This window comes from Triticum dicoccoides, chromosome 3A (assembly GCF_002162155.2).
Source record: "Triticum dicoccoides isolate Atlit2015 ecotype Zavitan chromosome 3A, WEW_v2.0, whole genome shotgun sequence".
Taxonomy (NCBI): domain Eukaryota; kingdom Viridiplantae; phylum Streptophyta; class Magnoliopsida; order Poales; family Poaceae; genus Triticum; species Triticum dicoccoides.
The window spans coordinates 489,693,187-489,715,383 of record NC_041384.1 but is presented as its reverse complement, the minus strand read 5'-3'; the positions used below and the strand labels follow the sequence as shown (position 1 = coordinate 489,715,383).

Below are 22,197 nucleotides of genomic sequence, written 5' to 3'. Positions count from 1 at the left end.
CGGATCTCGGGTAGGGGGTCCCGAACTGTGCGTCTAAGGCGGATGGTAACAGGAGGCAGGGGACACGATGTTTTACCCAGGTTCGGGCCCTCTTGATGGAGGTAAAACCCTACGTCCTGCTTGATTAATATTGATGATATGGGTAGTACAAGAGTAGATCTACCACGAGATCAGAGAGGCTAAACCCTAGAAGCTAGCCTATGGTATGATTGTATGTTGTAGTTGTTGCGTCCTACGGACTAAAACCCTCCGGTTTATATAGACACCGGAGAGGGTTAGGGTTACACAAGGTCGGTTACAAAGGAGGGGATATCCATATCCGTACTGCCTAGCTAGCCTTCCACGCCAAGTAGAGTCCCATCCAGACACGAGACGAAGTCTTCAATCTTGTATCTTCATAGCCCAACAGTCCGGCCAAAGGAAATAGTCCGGCTGTCCAGAGACCCCCTAATCCAGGACTCCCTCAATAGCCCCTGAACCAGGCTTCAATGACGATGAGTCCGGCGCGCAGTGTTGTCTTCGGCATTGCAAGGCGGGTTCCTCCTCTGAATACATCACGAAAGAGTTTGAATACAAGGATAGTGTCCGACCCTGCAAAATAAGTTCCACATACCACCATAGAGAGAGAATAATGGCAACATGGCATTATGTCACGGCCCGGTGATTATTCGAACCGTTTCCTTTAACTCGCCCCGCACATAACGCGAGGTAGTTTTTTGACACGTCTTGTCAAAGCAGAGATCGTGTCCCCTTATTACAGGATTCTCATCAATACGGGCATGGGTAACCCAACCGCACCATCGATTACGGCGCTTGGGGAATAAGCGAGTTTCACCAGGCTAGTGGGGGGCGCATAGTTCCGTCCGCCCATATAAAGGGATAAGGATTCACCTTCTCATCCACGCCTTCTTCCTCCTTTGCTCATCCATTTTCGCACACTTGAGCTCTAGCGCCCAAGTCTGCACTTCCCACCTCAACCTTCCCCCACCATGTCCGGAGCGGGAGGCAGGTGGATGGTCTCCTCCGCCACGGAGGGAGACATCAAGAAGCTGAGGAGAGCCGGATACCTGCCCGACGACATCACGCACCGGCTCCCAGATGAGGGGCAGCTCATCCCCACCCCCAGGCCCCATGAGAGGGTAGTGTTCCTTACCCATTTCCTCCGTGGACTGGGATTACCTCTCCACCCATTCGTCCGGGGGCTCATGTTCTACTACGGCCTGGATTTCCACGATCTGGCCCCGAACTTCATCCTCAACATCTCGGCGTTTATCATCGTGTGCGAAGCCTTCCTCCGCATCAAGCCCCACTTCGGATTATGGCTGAAGACCTTCAATGTCAAGCCGAAGGTTGTGGGCGGCCGCCAGGCGGAGTGCAGAGGCGCCATGGTGGGCAAGATGCCCAACGTTACATGGCTCGAGGGCTCCTTTGTGGAAACCATAAAGGGGTGGCAATTGGGGTGGTTCTACATCACCGAGCCGCATGACCCTGCATGGGCAGCGGCCCCCGAGTTCCGATCTGGCATCCCCACGCGGCTCACCTCCTGGAAAGAGAAGGGCCTGTCCTGGGGTAGTTCGGGAGAGCTGACCGGACTCCAAACATGTATTCAAAACATGGTGAACAAGAAGCTCAAACTCGTCAATGTAGTCCAGGTCATGCTCCACCGCCGGATCCTCCCGTGCCAACAACGGGACTGCAACTTGTGGGAGTTCGACCCGGCGCAGCACCGAACTCTGAACAGGCTCTTCGACACAACTCATGAAGATGCCTGGAGGGTGTTGTTCAAAAGCGCCGAGGTCCCCCCTCCCATTACCGAGGATCGCGGATTCAGCGCGAAGCGCCAAGCCAGTGCGGTAAGCTGCTTTACCTTTCACAGGATACTTATTTCTTATAGATTGACTCCATGCGGGATCTAAACTCCTGTACCTTTGACAGGACTGCCAGGAAACAGCCGGACAGATCGACTGTCCGGCACCTTTGCCCGAAGGCCCAGCAGACGCGCTTCTGGCAAAGATGCTGACTCCGGCTCCTTATACGGTGCTGGAGAAGACCAAGAAGGCCAAGGGAACCCGAAAGAGTTCCCGACACCAGGCGTCATCGGACTCACCGTCCGAGGACTCTACGGTGCAATCCTCCCCCGAAGATGAGGAGGCAGAAGAGGATGCTCCCCCTCCAGACGGGGGAGACAAGAAAAGGAAGGCCGCCCCAACTGGGGAGGCCGAAGGGTCCAAGAAGGGGAGAACTCTCCTTCCGGACTACTCTACCACCGCCGCCGACGGTGAAGACGAGTGGCTGCCCAGGGCCAAGCCCCTGGGGAAATTGTAAGTATTCGGATACCAGAGTAAGTCATAGTATTCCTTTGCCGCACTACCTCACCTAACGCCGAAATATGATTATGCAGGCTGCCCCGAGCCCATATCAATGTATCATCGGACGGCTCCCTGGGCTCGTCGGATATGGATAGCGATCCAGTCCCGACTGCCACCTCCCCTCATCCTGCGGACGACGCCGAGGTGCTGTCTCACGAGGCACCGGGTCGAGGGGATACAGTCCCGGAGGCGCCTCAAGGCGGCCTCCCAGACTCCGGGAGCCGAGGGGGCAAGGCCCCTGAGAGCTCTGAGTTCGGCCCTCAGCCGAACACCGCGCCGGAACCTCCAGTGGTTCCGGGCTCGGGCAGGCGGCCTCCTTCTAAGAGGGGCAAGACGCCTGTGTCGGTGACCTCTGTCCATCCAGAGGCGCCGGACAATCTGCTGGAAGCACTTCGCAGTGCTTCCATCGACGAGGAGCACCGTACTATTATGAGTGCGGTGGTCTAGAAGGTTCAGTCCGCCAAGAGCGGATTGACTGAAGCCTGTGCCAGCCTTCTAACAGGCTTTGAGGTAAGTGTTTTAGAATGTAGTAAAAATATTACCGCATAGACAGTAGCCCCTGATGCTCTGTTCGGTGTTCACAAAGAAAAGCCGAACAGAGGATCAAATAATATCGCAGGAGTCTAATATAAGTATGTCAATATGCATATGCAGGCTTTGCTGCTGGCGTCTGCCGCACTTACTGCAGAGGTTGCCGTACTGAAGCAGGACCTTAGAGGGTCCCGAGACGAGCTCGGCCTTGCCAAGAGGCAGCTTGAGGAGAACAAGGGTAAGTAATACCATGTATGTAGATATGTATATATAAAAGAAGACGCGATTGCAAAATGACAGGATCATCGTGTATTTGCCAGGGGCCACGACCGAGGTGGCGACCCTGAAGCAAGCGCTAACCAAGGCCGAAGATAAACCGGCCAAGGAGCGCACCGAGCGGGAAAAACAAGAGGCTCGGGTGGGTGAGGTGCAGCAAGAGCTCCAGGCTCTTGTGACGAAGCACGAGGCGCTAGAGCTTGACTCGAAGACGCGAGAGTCTGAGCTTGCCGCGGCCCTCGAGAGCGCAAAGAGTGCCAAGGCTGAAGCCCAAAAGGCCCTCCAGGAGATCGACGCAATGAAGAAGATAGCGGCGGGTAAGGCATTCTATATGCAGAGCAGGCATGTGAAAGTAAATTACCGATTACTTACCCGAATTCGGAGCTCTCCAGGAGCATTCGCAGATTTGCCCCGCAGCGTGTCGGATGCCGCACAATTTTACCAGGCCGAGGAGGGAAGCTCAACGGAGAAGTTGTTCTGGTCTCAGTATACTGGGACCGAACACCCGATGCCTTTGAGAGACCAGCTAAAGCAGCTGGTCGAGCTACACAAGGCGGCCGAACAGGCTATGAAGGGCCTTATAATCCGGTTGTGGCCTGGCGACGCCCTTCCGAACAGTTACTTCGGCCTGGTGAGGCGGCTTGTAGATGCCTGCCCACGGCTGGAGGTCGTCAAGCGGTCCGTCTGCATCGAAGGTGCAGGCCGGGCTTTCGCCCGTGTGAAGGTGCAGTGGACCAAGCTAGACGCCGTGAAGCTGATCAAGGAAGGGTCGCCGCAGGGTAAGGAGCATCGCACCCCCAAAATTTATTATGAGGGTGTCCTGAAGGGTGCCCGTCTTGTAGCGGATGAATGCTCCAAGGATGTAATATTTGAGTAAACTTGCTCGTGTGATCCTGTATGATGAAAACTTGTTTCATATTCGCTATGCAACACTTGTGTGAATTTAAAATATTACCTTCTGTTTGGCCGTTAATCCAATCTAAGAGATGGCTATTCCTCGGCTTCTGCCCCCATGCCACGAGTGCTGGGGTGTTCGGGATAAACCTGAGCACTCTTGTTCCCATGTTTGGGTCCTTCGAGGGAGGTGCTCAGCACAACGAACAAGGCAACCAGACAAATAATGCTTTATCACTCTCACTTAGCCATAGAGTTCTATAATTTTAAATTTCGGCGAAGCCCCTGGTATTCGGAAGGCCGAATTCGGGGCGCGATACACGCCTTTAAGCCGGACAGGGCCGGCCCCTCGCCCTAAGCGGCATAAGTCTTTAGGGACTCAAAAACCTCGCCGAACAGCAACCAGTCTCTCACCTTATCATGACAGTCAGTTTTAGCTTTCTCTACTGAAGTGCTAAGCCCGGCAGAACCGGGGCACAATCGCAGTAGTTCTCCTAGCGCTACCTTAGCCGATAGAGCGGAACGTAAGGTACCAAAACATAGGAGCCGGGCAAACCCAACATTTGACCAAAGACATGATTCGGAACTGATGCATATAATGCTATAAGTTCGGGGTGCCGCACTTGTGAAAGTGTTCGGACTTTTCACACCATATTGTGGGGTACGTAAGCCCCTGGTGTATTGGTCGTACCAAAGTGTACGGCTGCAAGGCGTCAGTAATGAACATATATATACACACAACAAGAATGCAACAAAAGTCGTAATGTTATGCCTTGTTTTAAAAAAAAGGTGCGTTTAAAGCAGAATGATACAGATGGTGCGATAAGCAAAGAGTAGGACTATGTCCCTTCCAAGGGCAAGCTGAGGAATAGTATTAAATAAAATATTTCGCTCGTTATTGTAATCCACCTGGGAATTCCGTGGTGTGACGTAGCTTCCTCCCTCCTTGGTTGCTGCATCATGTGTCCGGCAGTAGTGCTGCCGGACAGGGTTTCCAGAGATTTAAGGTCCTGAAAAAGAGAAAAATAACCAAACGGGAAACCCCTAGTGCGGTTTAAGCCGCGTCTTGGGGCGTGCCGCAGTTGTGCCCCCCTCCCCACTTGTGCCCATGGTATTTTTAGTGCGTAATTGTGTACGCGTGGCACGAGTTTCGCCGTTCGGCTGGGACTGGGGTGGGGGCCGCATTGCTACACGAGCTCAGATCGCGCCAGGCGGTCTAGTTGCCGATTGCTCCGAGCGCGCTTGAAGGTGTCCGGGTTTTAAAACGCCGAACTGGTGGATTGCCTTGAGAGGCTGCTTTGCGCTTCTGCGGTGAGGGCCGCGGTGTGCTCCTCTATTCGGAGAGAGCGCTCTGTGTTTCCATTGACTGTAATAACCCCGTGAGGTCCTGGCATCTTGAGCTTGAGGTATGCATAATGCTGTACCGCATTGAATCTCGCAAATGCGGTTCGCCCGAGCAGTGCATGATAACCACTGCGGAATGGGACTATATCGAAGATTAACTCTTCGCTTCGGAAGTTATCCGGGGATCCGAAGACCACTTCCAGTGTAAGTGAGCCTGTGCAATGGGCCTCTACGCCTGGAATGACGCCTTTAAAGGTAATTTTTGTGGGTTTGATCCTTGAGGGATCTATACCCATTTTGCGCACTGTGTCCTGATAAAGCAGGTTCAGGCTGCTGCCGCCATCCATAAGGACTCGAGTGAGGTGAAATCCGTCAATGATTGGGTCTAGAACCAGTGCGGCGAATCCGCCATGACGGATACTAGTGGGATGGTCCCTGCGATCGAAAGTGATCGGATAGGAGGACCATGGGTTGAAGTTTGGGGCGACTGGCTCCAACGCATATACGTCCCTGAGCGCACGCTTCCGCTCCCTCTTGGGGATGTGGGTTGCATATATCATGTTCACCGTCCGCACTTGTGGGGGAAACCTCTTCTGTCCTCCGGTGTGTGGCTGCCGGGGCTCCTCCTCGTCATTGCTATGTTGCCCATTGTCCTTGTTTTTGGCAATTAACTTGCCGACCTGCTTGAACACCCAACAATCCCTGTTGGTGTGATTGGCTGGCTTTTCTGGGCTGCTGTGTATTTGACACAAGCGATCGAGTATACGGTCCAAGCTGGACGGACCCGGCGTACTTTGTTTGAATGGCTTTTTCCGCTGACCGGGTTTAGAGCCTTTGAATCCGGCATTGACTGTCATATCCTCGTTATTATCGTTGTTAATGCGGCGCTTATGTTTGTTGCGACGTGACCTGCTATTGCCGTCCTTAGTATCCGAAATACCATGGTTCTTTGATATGTTATTACTGCGAGCCAGCCAGCTGTCTTCTCCCGCACAAAAGCGGGTCATGAGTGTCGTGAGGGCTTCCATAGATTTCGGCTTTTCCTGACCAAGGTGCCGGGCTAGCCATTCATCACGGATGTTGTGTTTGAAAGCCGCTAGGGCCTCTGCATCCGGACAGTCAACAATTTGATTTTTCTTTGTTAGGAACCGAGTCCAGAATTGCCTGGCCGATTCTTCTGGCTGCTGAATTATGTGGCTCAAGTCTTCGGCATCTGGTGGCCGCACATAAGTGCCCTAAAAGTTGACGAGGAATGCGGCTTCCAGATCTTCCCAATAGCTGATGGACTCAGCTGGCAAGCTATTAAGCCAATGCCGCGCTGGTCCCTTGAGCTTTAGTGGGAGGTATTTGATGGCGTGTAAGTCATCACCGCGGGCCATGTGGATGTGGAGGAGGAAATCCTCGATCCATACTGCGGGATCTGTTGTGCCGTCGTATGATTCAATATTTACAGGTTTGAAACCTTCTGGGATTTGATGATCCATTACTTCGTCTGTGAAGCATAAGGGGTGTGCGGCGCCTCTGTATTGGGCTATATCGTGACGCAGCTCGAATGGGTCTTGCCCGCTGTGTTCGGCCCGGCCGGATTTACTTTTACTGTATCCGGCGTGACGTTTATCGTCTTGCATAGTGGTGCACCCCCGTGATCCGTAGATCGATCTTGCATGCTTTGATTTGTCCTCCAATATGTCTCGCAGGTCTGGCGTATCTCCCCATGCCTTTTTATTTGAATGGCGTCGGGGTGCAGGCTGGGTTTTTGGCTGGAATGCCTCTCTATCGCGGCCACGAGGTGGCCGATCGGCCGCGTCATACGCTTCTTCCTCCAGCCGGGGTAGCAACCTGCATTTTGGGTAACTCTTGGAGGGGCACTCAAGTTTATATTCCTCGGCCACGAGGACTTCAGTCCATCTATCAGCTAGCAGATCTTGATCAGCTTGAAGCTGCTGCTGCATTTTCTTAAGGCTATTTGCCGTGGCTATAAGTCGGCGTTTGAAGCGCTCTTGTTCGACGGGATCCTCTGGCACGGTGAATTCGTCGTCGTCGAGGCTTGCCTCGTCTTCGGAGGGGGGTATGTAATTATCATCTTCCGCCTTTCCATCTGCCGCTCTCTCAGGAGGGCATGCTCCTCCATCCTCCTGCTCTAAATCTTGCTGGAGGGGATTGTTGTTGTCTTCGGCACTATCCGGAGTGTTATTATCTCCTGTGTCGGTATCACCACTTTTGCTTTGGCGGGACTTAGAGCGGCGCCGCTGACGTCGGCGCTTGGGCTGCTTCTTGGAGGGGTCATCCTCCGCTATCTCGTCGCCATTGTCTTCTTTGGGTGTATCCACCATGTATATATCGTATGATGAGGTGGTTGTCCAGTGCCCTATGGGCAGTGGTTCCTCTTCGTCTCCCGCATCGTCGTCCATACCGTCGATGTCTTCGGAGTCGAAGTCGAGCATGTCGGTTAAGTCATTGACAGTGACTACTAAGTGGGTGGTGGGTGGGCCGCGAATTTCTTCGTCGTCCGCATCCCAGTCCTGCCGGACATAGTTCGGCCAGGATCCTCCTGACAAGGAGAGAGACCATAATGAGTTCAATATGTCGCCGAAGGGTGAGTGCTGAAAAATATCTGCGGAGGTAAACTCCATGATCGGCGCCCAATCGGATTCGATAGGAACGGGCGCAAGCGGCTCGGAGTCCGTGGCCGGAGAAGGATCCGGTAGTTTAACAACACGGCTCTCGTGCAAGGTAAGGTCGATGTTTGGCTCGATCGCCGCTGAGGGTAAGGCCTCCGTGGCGTGGTCCATCCACCCACCCATGGATGGCGCAACTGGCTCCGAATTGAGGGTCGGAGCGGCTGCGTGTGCGATATCCTGGACACTGTCCGATGGTAGAGCTAAATCGTACTCATCGTGACCGTGTAACGCACAGGGCAGAGGCTCGAATCCGTCGAAGGTCAAGTCTCCGCGGATATCGGCCGTGTAGTTTAAGCTTCCAAACCTGGCCTGGTGGCCATGGGCGTAACTTTCAACCTGCTCCAGATGGCCAAGTGAATTGGCCCGCAGTGCAAAGCCACCTAACACGAAGATCTGCCCGGGAGAAAAGTCTCACCCTGAACTGCATCGCTATTGATGATAGTAGGAGCCATCAAGCCTAACGACGACGACACAGAGGAACTCTCAATGAAAGCACCAATGTCGGTGTCAAAACCGGCGGATCTCGGGTAGGGGGTCGCGAACTGTGCGTCTAAGGCGGATGGTAACAGGAGGCAGGGGACACGATGTTTTACCCAGGTTCGGGCCCTCTTGATGGAGGTAAACCCTACGTCCTGCTTGATTAATATTGATGATGTGGGTAGTATAAGAGTAGATCTACCACGAGATCAGAGAGGCTAAACCCTAGAAGCTAGCCTATGGTACGATTGTATGTTGTAGTTGTTGTGTCCTACGGACTAAAATCCTCCGGTTTATATAGACACCGAAGAGGGTTAGGGTTACACAAGGGCGGTTACAAAGGAGGGGATATCCATATCCATACTTCCTAGCTTGCCTTCCACGCCAAGTAGAGTCCCATCCGGACACGAGACGAAGTCTTCAATTTTGTATCTTCATAGTCCAACAGTCCGGCCAAAGGAAATAGTCTGGCTGTCCGGAGACCCCCTAATCCAGAACTCCCTCAGACGCCCAACCCCGCACATGGGTCGGCTCAAAAGCGTGTAGGGGTGTGCATTTGTTGTCTGGATGGTATAGGAGGTCTCTCGGGCATGCCCATGTCTCGCTTGACACGAGACGTAGGGCGGCCTCGCCTGAAGGCGACCGTGGGATGGGTTGGCCCAGGCGCGCACGACGCCATAGACCACAGGCCACAACCTCCTTTTTTGTTTTTTTCTCATTTTTTACTTTTGTTTATACTTCCAAATATTATAAATATATATATTACAAGAAACACTTTACTAAAACATTTGGAAAAAAATCAAACATTTGGCAAATATTAAATGTGTACAGGGAAAATGTTTCTCATCTATTTGAAAAATGTATAAAAAATAGACAATGTGTATGAAAATTTTGATCATGTATTATAAAAATATTAATCAAGCATCTGAACGAAATATTAATCAAGTATTTGAAAATATTAATAAAACATTTCAAAAAATGTTAAATGTGTATATAAAAAACATTTATCATGTATACAAAACAATATAAATGTGTGTGACAAAAGTTAATCATGTATGTAAAAAATGTCAATAAAGCATTTGAAGAATGTTAATCAAGTATTTGAAAATTTCCAAACACACATTTCAAAAAAGTTAAATGTGTATAGAAAATATGTTTTCCATGTATACGAAAAAGTATACAGAAAATACATAATGTGTATGAAAAGAATGTAGATCATGTATTTTGAACATGTCAAACATGTATATAAAATGATATATGTATTTAAAATATTAAAAGTGAATTAAAATATAATGTGTTGAACATTTTGTTAATGGCAGTAAAGAAAATTCACACACAATTCACATTTTGCATACACATTAGAAACATTTATATATACATGTTTACATTTTTAATTACAAAATTAAATTTCTAAAAAATATATGTTTATTGGAGTCTACTTTTATTTACTGTACATTGGATATATTTTATACCTCAAAAACATTTTTATACACATTTCATATTTTAAAAATACATGATTAACATTTTTTCATGTAAACAAAAAGAAAACAAAGAAATCCATCAAAAATAAGAAACAAACAAAGGAAATCAAAAGATAAAAGAAAAACAAAGAAAACCACTGCAAAAAGAATGGAAGACATCAAAAACTGAGAAAGAAATAAAGAAAATAAAAAAGCCATTGAAAATAATAAAGATACAAAAAGAAATCTGAAGGAAAAAAGGAACAAAAAAAGGAAAAAAGACCAAAGACAAATGCTGAAGAAACAAAGAAAATTGAAGTATAACAAAGGAAGAAGAAAAACCAATTGATGAAATAAAGAAAACTGAAGTACAACGAAGGAAAAAACCAAAGAGAACCAATAAAAAACAAAAGGACGAAAAAAAAACAGAAACAACCAAAAAGGGAAGAGGAAAGAAAAACTACAGCAAACGAGCGAAGAGCCAGGGCTGGCCTGTAACGGTGGCATGCAGGAAGAGTTTCAGGCGAGAGAAAATTCTATATCGCATGAAGCGAGATATAAGCTCCCGCGAGGTCTCTGGTACTGCTACGTGTCGCTGGTTATAAGCGATACACGAAACATACTTACAACTCATACTCATACTCCGTACCAAGTTTCTCTGTTTTTGAAGACTGTATAATCAAAGTCGCTCATATACATAAGTATACACTTATTTTTATAAATACATATAATTTACCTCATAAGCATCTTCGAGAGACTAAACAAACACATCATCTTAAGATTGATCAAGTCAGTCACAGACGCCTTCGTCGTCGACCAAAACGTCTTCTCCGATGGACAGGGGATACCACTATTCTCCTAACCACCCAACCACGGATTGATTCGCACAATTTGTATCTAGTCGACCAACCTAGTAGGATATAGCTCGACAATATTTTTTCCACCTGATTTCTGCTAAGGTTTTCTGGATAGATTTTTTCATTTGGTATATATAAATATTTTTTTTCAGTCCCTTAAGAAAAGGTAATATGAACATTTTGTCATGAAATTTTCCAAAGAAAAAACATTGGTACATTTTAAAAAAATTGTTCATCGTGTACTTAAAATGTTTGCTATGCATGTAGATTATCAACGTTATTTAAAGAATGCTGGTCTATTAAAAATGTTCAATGTGTATTTACAAAAAAATTGCCATATATTAAACATATTTGTTTTCAATGTGTATTTGAATAATTCAACGTATATTTAAAAAAATTCTGAATATATTTACAAGATATTCAATGTGTATTAAAAATATTCATGTATAAAAAGGATGTTCTTGTATTTTATTTTTATTACATTTCTTACAGAAAAGCAAGAGGAAAAACAAATTGGAAAAGAAAAAAGAACTAGAAAATGAATAATGAAATAAAAATGAAAACTATACGAAATAAGTACAATAATAGATGAAAGTAATTATTCTAAACATAAAACATACTCTATTCGTTCCAAAGTAAGCGTCTCAACTTTGTACTTATTTTGGGAGAGAGGGAGTAATAGGGAAGAAATGATAAAAAAAAGGCCCGATATTTTTAACACAATACAATCACAATTGCTCACATACATGCACATACACACACTATATCAACTCACACACGCATATCCTATCCCTGTGAGTACATCCGACATACTGAGCTGACAGAACATCTTAAGATTGACGAATTTACCATAGTCGTCTCGTGGTCGACGAGAACGTATCATCTTGCTGAACGAACATCACCGGAAAGTTTGAAAAAAATCTAGTAAATGGATTGGTTCTATCACAAAGAACCGTTATTCTCGTTTCACCAAAAAAGTAATTTAAAAAAACCTGATTTTTTGCGATGTATGGTTGCGGCACGTTCTAATTTGGACGTAGCCGGCGCCCGTCTCCGCATCCTTTGGCTCGTCCCCCGATTGGGTAGAGCGTGCGCGTGACACGGCGCGGCGGTGACACGAAATTCCTCCGTTTTCCGGAAGCGGAACAGACCGCCGCGCGTAAGAAACAAACCACCCCACCGACCGTTGCCTCTCCGGGAGGTGGCGCTGCGGCGCACGGCGAGAAAAGCGACCAAATCCCCCTCAGTCTCAGAAAAAGCATCCGAGAAAAGCAGAAGCCAGGCGATCGAGTGAGGACCGAGGAGCCAAAATCCAAAAGCCTCCGCATCGCACGGGAGCCGAGGCCGATCGATGGCACGACGGAAGCCGCCGGCGCAGCATGGAGCCCGGAGCGAGGACGGCCAAGCCCAGTCGACGGCGCCGCCGCTGAAGCGGGGGCCGTGGACGGCGGAGGAGGACGAGGTGCTGGCGCGGTTCGTGGCGCGGGAGGGGGAGGGGCGGTGGCGCACGCTGCCGCGGCGGGCGGGCCTGCTGCGCTGCGGCAAGAGCTGCCGCCTGCGGTGGATGAACTACCTCCGGCCGGACATCAAGCGCGGCCATCGCCGAGGACGAGGAGGACCTCATCCTCCGCCTCCACCGCGTCCTCGGCAACCGGTGCGTGCACGTGACCTACTTCCTGAAATGCGTCTACGCAGATGATAGACTTATGGATGTCGCGGTGCACGCAGGTGGTCGCTGATCGCCGGGAGGCTGCCGGGGCGCACGGACAACGAGATCAAGAACTACTGGAACTCGCACCTCAGCAAGAAGCTCGTCGCCCAGGGCCTCGACCCGCGGACGCACATGCCGCTCGCCGCTGCTCCCGGCAAGACGGCAGCTCCTACCGACAAGACGACGGCGGCGCCGACGGTCAGACCGCCGCAACCTCTGCCCCCGCCAGCGCTTGTGCTGCCGACCTCGTCTGCCGCTGGAACTGGACGCGACGGCCGTGACAACCCAGGCGACGGAGGCAATGACGACCTCGCCGCGGCGATGAGCGTCGACGCCCATGACTTCGAAGGTTTCGGTGATCAGCTTCTCGCCGACTACGCTGCTTCCCGCGGAGTCTTCAACGACGTGATGGGGTGTCCAATGGTGGACGACGACACCTTCACCTCGTTCCTCGATTCCTTGATGAATGAGCGCCAGTTGGCTGCTGATCACAAGGTTGGCGCTATCTAGCTGATGCAGATTTACAATGCACTGTAGTAATCGCGAATCAGCTGACTAGCGAAATAAGTTGATTGATGATGGGCAGATAGTACAAACTGCGTACACATGAATTGCTTAATGTGATGAAGGGGTCTGGTGACGTTTGTTTGTGACTTTGTGTGATGAATATCAGTACTACGAGGATGTAATGTAATGTATGGATTGCACAGACATAAGATTTGTAGAAGGTGCGAATTAATCAATGTGTTCACCTGCTACTCATGTGGCCTGCTGGCGAGTGCCGACCGAGTGGCCAAAATAGAGCAGGTGCAGCTCATAAGCCTGCAGGTCCATCCGTCTACATATGGTCGAGAGAGACTCGAGACGCGTACTACTGCTCATCTTTGTGACAACGCGTGCCTCCGTTGCATTTTGCCATACCCGTGGGGTGGCCTGTCCGAATTGATTCTGATGTCGACTGAATTCAGGAAAGGAATACCCCGGATCTTTCTTCTCAGGGTTCACCAGAGATTCAGATTGACCGTGCAACTCAATGCGGGTACGCAGGATAGATATATCAGCGTGTACATACATGTGCAAGCAAAAAAAAACCCAAATAATAAGTGTCATACGTATGGCACGAAGTAACAAAGGATTCACACATACACAAAGGAAACACAGACTGTTCATGCCGGGCGCATGCATAGACCGTATGTGAAATGTGAGTATCACAACAGGACAATGTGAACATGAACAAAGAATCCAGGAAATACAAACCGGAACGCACATCGTAATAAATAAATTACCAACAGAGAAGAAGATTTTACCTTTTAATTGAGCAGCGTGCAGGCCATCCATCCATCCATGCTCCTGGGAAAAGGCTTCAAGTTGCGTGGCTGTTACTTCCCCAGCAAACTGGTTTAGCAAGAGGAGCGTAGAGGCATCGGCACTGTACGTGAGGAGCTCCGGCGCTATATAGCAAGGGGGGCGTCTGCGAATTTACACACCGTTGCGACCGGCCGTCGTCCAAATGGACTGTCAGGTTGGAACCAACAAACAAAATTCGGGCGGGCTACTTTATTCTTCTTCTTTTTGCGGGGAGGCTACTTTATTCTCTCCTGTGTTACAATTAAACGAAACTATTCGATTTGACGCGTGAAATTATAGTAGTACATGGGATTGACCGGTAGCTGCAAAGTTTGTGATTTTCCAAACGGATAGACGTATTATCTGAACTACGATTGACCTTGACAGTTGACACAGCTGAAGTCTGAAGCACCCGAAAGTACGCCTTCGCAGGGCGTTGACGTAGACATAAGGCTTCCCGTCTTCAGGGAGCTGGTTACGTAGAGCTTTCGTTCCGCTTTCAGCGCCTAGACCGGTCCCTTTGTCCGGTGGAGTGCCGCGCGCGGCGAGGGGCTGTGGGAGGAGATGGCCTTCGCCTCGTCGCTAGTGGCGCCGCTGCCCCCGCCGCCTCCTGCCGCGAGGGCGGGGTGGAGGCGCGCGAGGGCGGCCCCTCGGCGGCTCGTCCTGGCGGCATCCAGCCGAGGCGGCGGCTCGGCCCCGGCCCCGGACCCGCCGACGTTCGACCGGCTGCGGGAGCAGCTCCTCCAACTCCACGCCGAAGCCGACCTCACCCAGTCCAAAGGTATACTAACTCCTCAACTCCATCGCCATGGCTGCGTTCTTCTTCAGGAAACTGGGATGCTGAGTCCGTAGCAGGAGCTTGTGTATTTCATTCTACATATTTGTGCTACTCTAAATTACGGACAATGATTGCGATTCCAAAGATTGCAGTATGTCTCGCTAATCTCTATTACTACATACTATGTTCGGGTCTAGGGATCGTAAAAGCGAGTTTGAGTCCGGCGCTCTGTGGATAGGGGCACACCATAGTTGTTGCACTGCACTAGTGCACATTTTATTTCTAGAATACTCACTGCACCAAGTGCACAACATCCTTTTTACTGACTGTGTTTTTTTTTCTTGTAGCAAATAGTGCTCGGGTGAGGCTTGTGCGGTTGACCGAGGCCGCTGAGAATCTTAAGAAGAGAGCCGTGGTCAGTGTTCGGATGGGCAGAGAGAATGAGGCAGTGGAATTACTTGTGCAGAAGAAGAAGTTGACCAATGCTTTGGAGAACATAAAGGAGCGCATTGAGCTGCTTGACAAGCTTTCCGCAAAGATTAGTGAGGTGATGACATGTTCTTTCTATCATCATGTGATATTTTTTGGTTCTTAACATTGATTTTTTTTAACTTGTACCAAAACCCCATGATACTTTGCCGAGTCATACTTAATTAGACAATGTCACACTGTTCTTGTGATCATTCTGCTGATTACATCACTTACGAATTTTACAAGCTTTTCCTTCAAATAACAACTAACGCATAAATGACATCTCACATAAACCATTCCCACTCAGGAAATTTTCTCCAAATTTCATCCGTCTATATATCTGAAACATTGTTTGTTGTATCCAGGTTATTTCGGTGAAGCAGAATATGTTAATTGAACACGCGTTGCGTCCAGGGACGACTAATGTTGAGGACTCCAATGACCATATAAGGGTGTTCTCCGGTAAAATTGATGATCGGGTGGATGAGACTAGTGATTCAAACTTGGCTGGCCACTCCAAGAGAAGTGAACTTCAGATGGCTGATAGCTTCACATTCTCCAAGGATCACGACCCAACAAACATCATGGATGATCATTCTGCATATGATGATTTTGTGCAGCATATTGATTCACAACTGAGTTCATTACAATGTGAAATTGATCACTACACCAGTTCCCAATTAGCAAAAGAGTTGGACACTCAGCAGTCTATAAATGACAAGTTGCACAAATTGTCAACCATATTGAAGCTTATAACTGAAACTAGAGAAAGGTTAGTCTTGAAGGAGGTGTACAAAAAGTCACAAATGCACTAATATATGTTCTGTATCTGGCTTTTCTTGGCATCCCCAAACCGAATATGCTTGAGCTTCATTACAGAAACTAACTTTTCCAGGATTGCGAAGATTTCGGATAACACAGTAAGTGAGAGTGGATCTGATGGCTTGAGATGATGGCAAACTACAAAACATTGAATTCATCATGTCAAGCTCTGTCTCTTTCTTTGGTAAGTTGTCCCATTGCTTTAATTACACTGCACAAAACTCGTACTATCCAGTTCTTCCCTGTATCCTTAATTACATATCCATACAATCCGGGTGAGAAAATATGTAAAGAAACCCTGAAGTTGTTGCTATGACCAACCATATTACAAGAAATACGGCTCCAAGTTCAATTGTATACGACAATGTACGACTCCAAGATCAACAGTGATAGACAGTGTTTCTTCTACTTGTAATATGGAAGGGTATTAAATAGGTCACGTGTACATGTTCAGATGATATCTATCATTGAAGTATGATATATTTCTCATAATACATACTCATAAGTTTCCAATTATGTCAGCAAGAGCAACATTTCCACATTTTGCAAGGCCTAGCTGATCAAACTGGTCTGAGATCATCGTGACATCTTTCTCGTCGATCTTCCCCATCTCTTTCAGCTTGTAGATCATAAAATCTGATTTGCTGTTGCATATGGAGAAGGCAATCACACATTAATCACATGTGAAGTAGCTTGCTTGAACGTAAAAGGCATAGTTGCCCTGTAAGACATAGTAACATACTTTTAAATTAATTTAATGAGAAGAAAGATGTAGAGGTTGTGACGAACTGATGAAAAGTAACTTCCATGTAAGTTTTTGAGGTGTCAATGCATATCACAAGTATATTTATTGTTTCCTTGCGTGTTTCGTAAAAGACTAAAAGGAATGAGAAATTATTAGCTCTTTGTCGTGCAAGAAGAAAGATCATATCATCAGATAAATTTAATTTCCAGATAAGGAAATAATATGATGTAATCATTGGATACGAGATAAGCAGCAGAGTAGAAGCGCATGTTAAGTACAAAATTCCTTGACATGGTAATTGATGGAAAATTTACAATACCTTACAGCTGCATTGTTATCAAGGTCTGCAGCAAGCGGCTCATTGTCCATTTTCTTCTGGAGGATCCATTTTGTAGTTCGTCGGTTCCTTCTGTCCATCCTTAGATCCGTTAGGAACAAGAATGCCTTGCCAACTGCCAACGTGCTCACCAACAGACACACAGTCGCGGAGAGCCTTCCAGCTGTAGTTGAGAAGCCATAATCCCCATATCCAACTGTTGTCACAGAAATGACTGATAAATAGAAGCTGTCAATCCAATTTAGGCCCTCCACCTCATGTACTATGATTGTACAAATTGAGATAGTCCCTGCAACAACGCCTAGTGCAAGTAGTACTTTCATCTTCCCTCTTGACCTTTTCTTTTCAGCATCGATCATGTATGTGTCAAATACCCTGTTCAGCTTATTGTCATCCATTGTGCTAAGTAGGACTGTTCTCTGCTTGTCTAGCACATTTGTCAACAGTCCATTTAGCATAATGTCAACAAAGCGAACACCTATTAGTAGAAACAAGCATGTGAACACCTTTGTGAAGGTAGTGCAAGGGACTATGTCACCATACCCAATGGTGCACAAGCTTATGATGGTGAAGTACAGGGCATCCACTAACTTAAACGTGGATTTCCCCTTGAAGCCTTCAACATTTGTCATGTACACCGTGACTCCTATTGAGATGTATAGGATGACACTAACAATAGCTTGCCTTGTAATTGATGGTGTGTATTGTGCAGAAGGGCTTTGCTTGCCAAGCTCATGTGCACAGGGAGCTTCTTTGATTGATGTGAATATAGAAGGTGAAGAATGCACCCGCTGTAAAGTCGGCGTGGATACTATATTGGTGTTTTCATTAGTGGCTGGAGGATGATTGAGAGTACTGAGGCTAGCTTTGACATTAGTGTCTGGATGAAAGGAAGGTGCACACCTGTTTGGGACATCGCATGATTTGCTTCTGTCTTGCTTGGAGGAAGAATACTTCTGATTACGCTGGAATAGAGGCAGCAGAGGCTCCTCCATGGAAGACATATTTGAGCTAGGATTCATGAGCTTGCAGTTCTCAGGTTGGGGTATCATCACTTTATATACATGGTGGTTCTGCTGAGATCTAGACAATGGAAGCGGTAACCATCAGACAGTCAACCAGGGATGTACACTTCCCTGGTGTTTCTGAGGTGAAAAGATCTTGAAGCATATCATTCTTATTTATTCCAGCATTTAAATCATGTAGTTTCTAGTATCTTGCATAGTTGTTGATACAAGAGGCAACTGATGAAAGGGACAGAAAGGGTGGGCATATTCGTTCCTTCTTATCTGACACTTTCTTTTGATATCAGAAACTAAATTACTAGGTTCATCTCCAAAATTAAAACGGATTTGCTATACTGTGAATTCCCACCTCTTGCTCTCCTTTCTTTGCGGGGGATTCTCACTTCTATCCTTTAGTAACACTGCAAACTTTATGCTGAGCGATTTTGGATTTGTAGTGCATCATTCTGTATGCTCCGGTTAAGGGTGATCTTCGTGTTCCCTGTGTTGTTGCAGGAGTAACCATGCACTGGCTCGCCACTTGCTGCACGTGCGCTAATTAGGTTCTCCAACATTAAATTTCGTGTTACATTTTGGTGCAGGTACCAAGTTGACAATGGCTTATCAACCTTCTGATCTTGCAAGTTGGTCCTCCGCTCTCTGGGGTGATCCATCGGAATTAAGGCAGTGCCATATTCTGCAGGACTCCGTTCTGCAACTGGAGTGTGGACATGTCAATTTCTTGTGGTGCTCAGATCTTGTTGTCGGTGAGGGAGGTACGATTGCGCCGCCTAAAAGCTTCTCGAGCTGAAGGAACTTGGTTCCGGGTCATCTATGTCTCTTCGAGTGGTCGGTGTCTGTATGGATCATACGATCTGGACAGAAGGCTGTAGGCAAAACTGTACGACTTCGTGCAGATTTTACCGAAGACTGGAAGATTTAGAGGTCCCAACTCCGAAGCAAGCAGTCGAGCTTCTGACATAAATGTACATAATGAGACTGCGCCATGAATATCTTTATCCTGTATCCAGAGTTTGTGGCCACATCACTCATTTTATAGGCTCCTGTGTAAAAGTAGGTGCCGAGAAATTAGTTTTCCTGAATAAAAAGTTAAAAGCGTTATACTTACTATAAGGATGAACATATATGCTTGTGTTAGCCTGGACAAGACTTCCAACTATTTTTTCCCTTTCAGATTATATCATGAGGTTCGACCCAAATGATAAAACATGTAAAAATTGTGCGACCAAACAGAATTATCATTGGACCCTCCAAACCCAGCCCATGTGAGACTTTGGCGCTTGTATGCGTGAGGCATGTTGGATATGACATGCCAGACCCACCCCAAGGCCCTCCAAATTTACCAAACCAAACTCTCTCTCTCTCGATCGAGCGAGCGAGCGAGCGCGACTGTCCTCCCTTTCCCGTGTCTGCACCGTCACACTTCTCCACCCCTTGCTCCACGTTCGTGTCGCTGACCTCCTCCTTCGCCCTAGCCATCAACACGCTCTCCATTGTCCGCCTGCGACATGGAGAATGGCTCTGCGGAGTCCGTCGGGGTCCCTCCCGTCGTGAACAAGGTGGACCGTCGCCCAGAATGTTTACCACCACCATCAAATTGAGAAAAAAAAACATTCACTTTGTCCCATTATTGGGTGGTGTTGAATGGGAAATCGAAGTGGTGCACCCTCTATGGAGATCTCAAGAACCCCGCCAAGAAGATGAAGAACAACAATGGCTCAAGCTCTCATCAATCCATTGGATCAGATGACGATGATGATTCAAGTGGAGGGGCAGATGGACAAGGGATCATTCCAAATAGGAATAGACACATGGGAAGAAGTGGCAGGAGGATAGGCTCACGCGTGACGGCACGACAAGTAAAATGTCCGCCACATGGACGAACATCTTTTCCAATAAGGGGGATACATTGGTGAAAATGGAGGAGCAAATAGAGGAGAAGGAGGAGAGGTACAGACTCTTCTTGGATGTGCAAAAAGAGATGATGGAGTTCAACCGGGAGAGGGTGCGGGAGAGGTTGAGCATTGAGAGGGAGGGAATAGACATGGAGAAGCAAGAGAAAAGGAAAAATGGGAGCTTGAAAAGGCGAAGTCATTGAAGACAATTGAGATTGTGAAATAGATGGTGAGGCTTGCCAGGGTCACAGAGGAGTTGATGATCATGTTGCATGACACTAGTTTCTTGGATGAAGAAAGCAAGAGGCGGTTCCTCAACAAAAAGGAGATCAAGAGCGCAACAACGGAGGCGGTCGATTCATTTGTTTATCACCTATGTATGAAATGTTCAATTTTATTTTGGTTTGTGTTTTTTTTCGAGAGTACGCCAATTGCGTGCCTTACTTTTATAGAAGAGAGCATAATATGTTACAAGAGTATTAGGCGAGGTGTGAACAACCACGTCTAAAAACACACTCCACACTAACAAATGGAAACCTAGCTTCTCTCTCACAAAACGCTGTAAACCACCCACACTATTGTGTGACCTCATCAAGTCCTTGATCTCTTCTAAGATGTTGAAGGCAAGGGTGTGAGGACCCACTTGTTGCTCCGGTCTGTTAAACACTCGGGCATTACGTTGCTTTCATAAGGACCATGCCAAGCGAATCACCAAGGAGTAGAAACCTCTCTTGTCATCTCTGGTGAACCTCACCCCCTGGACTTACCACCAATCCATGAAAGTGCCAGTGGTCTGTGGGATCTCTGCAGGCAGATGCAGAGTATCGAAGCACAAGTGCCAAGTTTCTCTCGCATAACTGCAATGTTGAATTGTGATTTATTTTGGTTTGTGTTGAATTCTTGAATTGGTTTATGTTGAATTGCTGATTTATTTTGGTTTGTGTTAATTGTTGAATTGGTTGTGTGATATATAATCTACGTGCATGTGTTTATGTAAATGAGGGTTGTGCTTGCCCGGGAGGAAATTAAGGATCTTCACTTTCATGTGTTTATTGCCGAGAATGAAACCACAATCAGCTAGCTCCCAACAGGTCACCCATTTCCTGAATATTAGGGAGAAAGCGACTTCACTTTCTTAGCAAAAGAGACTATCTAGAGAGTAGTGGACATAGATACAACTCGGTCCAACTAGTCAAATAGACAACATGAGGGTCATTTGGGCCTACCCAGGGTAACACACCCAAACAATTGGGCGGTTTGGGAGGGACTTGGGCTTCACCTTTGGAATGGGCTCTGTCTCGCTCGAGCACGGGCGGGGCGTCGCTATAGCCGGCGCCTCCTATTTGGCGTGTAGGTCGTTCTTACCCACTACAACATCTAATTCTTTCTTGGGTCGTCCCATTTCAGACTCCTTCCTCATAGGTTTTGGGAAGGTTCTAGAACATTCGCTGATTTTTTCGTTTTCCTTCGTTTTTTGTTTTTCTTTATTTCTATTTTTATTTTTTGTATGAGCGAGAATTTTAAAAATGTTCATAATTTTAAAAATACCCTTCCATATTACAAGTAGAAGAAACACTGTCTATCACTGTTGATCTTGGAGTCGTACATTGTCGTATACAATTGAACTTGGAGCCGTATTTCTTGTAATATGGTTGGTCATAGCAACAACTTCAGGGTTTCTTTGTAAATACGGTTGTAAACATTGTAAACATTTTTCTAAAACACACGGACATTTTTCGAATGGGCAAATATTTTTCGAATCAATGAATTTCGGGAATTAGGGGAACAACTTTTTTAGTTCATAATTTTTTACTTATTTTATGAACCTTTTTGAATCAGTGAACATTTATTGAATTGATGATCATTTTAGAATTTTGTGAACATTTTATAAAACTTACTGAACAACTTTGGAATTTGTGTACATTTTTTGAATACATGAACATTTTTTGAATATCATTTTTCTTTGTAAAATCACGAATATTTATTAATATTGCGGAAAATTTATGATTTATTGAACATTTTTATCTAAATGAAAATTTAAAAAAAATTGAGACATGTTGAAATCCTAAATTATTTAAAATAGGAAAAAATAAAAATCGAAAATAAAAAAATAAAATAAAAAAATAAAAAATAAATTGAAAAATAGAGCGCCCTGCACATGGGCCAGCCCAAAAGGG

General features: G+C 46.9%; 2 protein-coding genes and 1 pseudogene across 3 annotated transcripts; 2 read left to right on the top strand and 1 right to left on the bottom strand.

Annotated features, from left to right (window-relative positions):
• The first annotated feature begins 12,059 nt into the window (after positions 1–12,059).
• Positions 12,060–13,339, top strand: LOC119271671 (annotated as a pseudogene).
• A 1,149-nt stretch (positions 13,340–14,488) lies between these two features.
• LOC119268729 lies at positions 14,489–19,269 on the top strand. Of its 2 annotated transcripts, XM_037550425.1 has the most exons (6): positions 14,489–14,728; positions 15,073–15,272; positions 15,562–15,968; positions 16,092–16,202; positions 17,813–18,250; positions 18,707–19,269. In XM_037550425.1, exons 1-4 carry the CDS (start codon positions 14,512–14,514, stop codon positions 16,147–16,149), a joined length of 882 nt encoding a protein of 293 aa, XP_037406322.1. In that variant the 5' UTR covers positions 14,489–14,511; the 3' UTR covers positions 16,150–16,202; positions 17,813–18,250; positions 18,707–19,269. The 2 variants fall into 2 exon arrangements, with proteins under 2 accessions (XP_037406322.1, XP_037406321.1); XM_037550424.1 differs by lacking the exon at positions 17,813–18,250.
• On the bottom strand, positions 16,166–18,152 carry LOC119268728 (two-pore potassium channel 2-like). The gene is made up of 2 exons (XM_037550423.1): positions 17,083–18,152; positions 16,166–16,662 (listed from the first exon to the last, which is right to left on the bottom strand). The coding sequence occupies exons 1-2, from the start codon at positions 18,150–18,152 to the stop codon at positions 16,518–16,520; spliced, it is 1,215 nt and encodes a 404-aa protein (XP_037406320.1). The 3' UTR covers positions 16,166–16,517.
• Positions 19,270–22,197: the final 2,928 nt, after the last annotated feature.

Excerpts from the sequence above, each read along its gene's own strand:
- LOC119268729 (XM_037550424.1), top strand. The coding sequence starts at position 14,512 with ATGGCCTTCGCCTCGTCGCTAGTGGCGCCGCTGCCCCCGCCGCCTCCT. Across the intron at positions 14,729-15,072 it reads CGACCTCACCCAGTCCAAAG|CAAATAGTGCTCGGGTGAGG; the intron begins GTATACTAACTC and ends TTTTTCTTGTAG. Across the intron at positions 15,969-16,091 it reads ATAACTGAAACTAGAGAAAG|GATTGCGAAGATTTCGGATA; the intron begins GTTAGTCTTGAA and ends TAACTTTTCCAG.
- LOC119268728 (XM_037550423.1), bottom strand. The coding sequence starts at position 18,152 with ATGATACCCCAACCTGAGAACTGCAAGCTCATGAATCCTAGCTCAAAT. Across the intron at positions 16,663-17,082 it reads GATAACAATGCAGCTGTAAG|CAAATCAGATTTTATGATCT; the intron begins GTATTGTAAATT and ends CATATGCAACAG.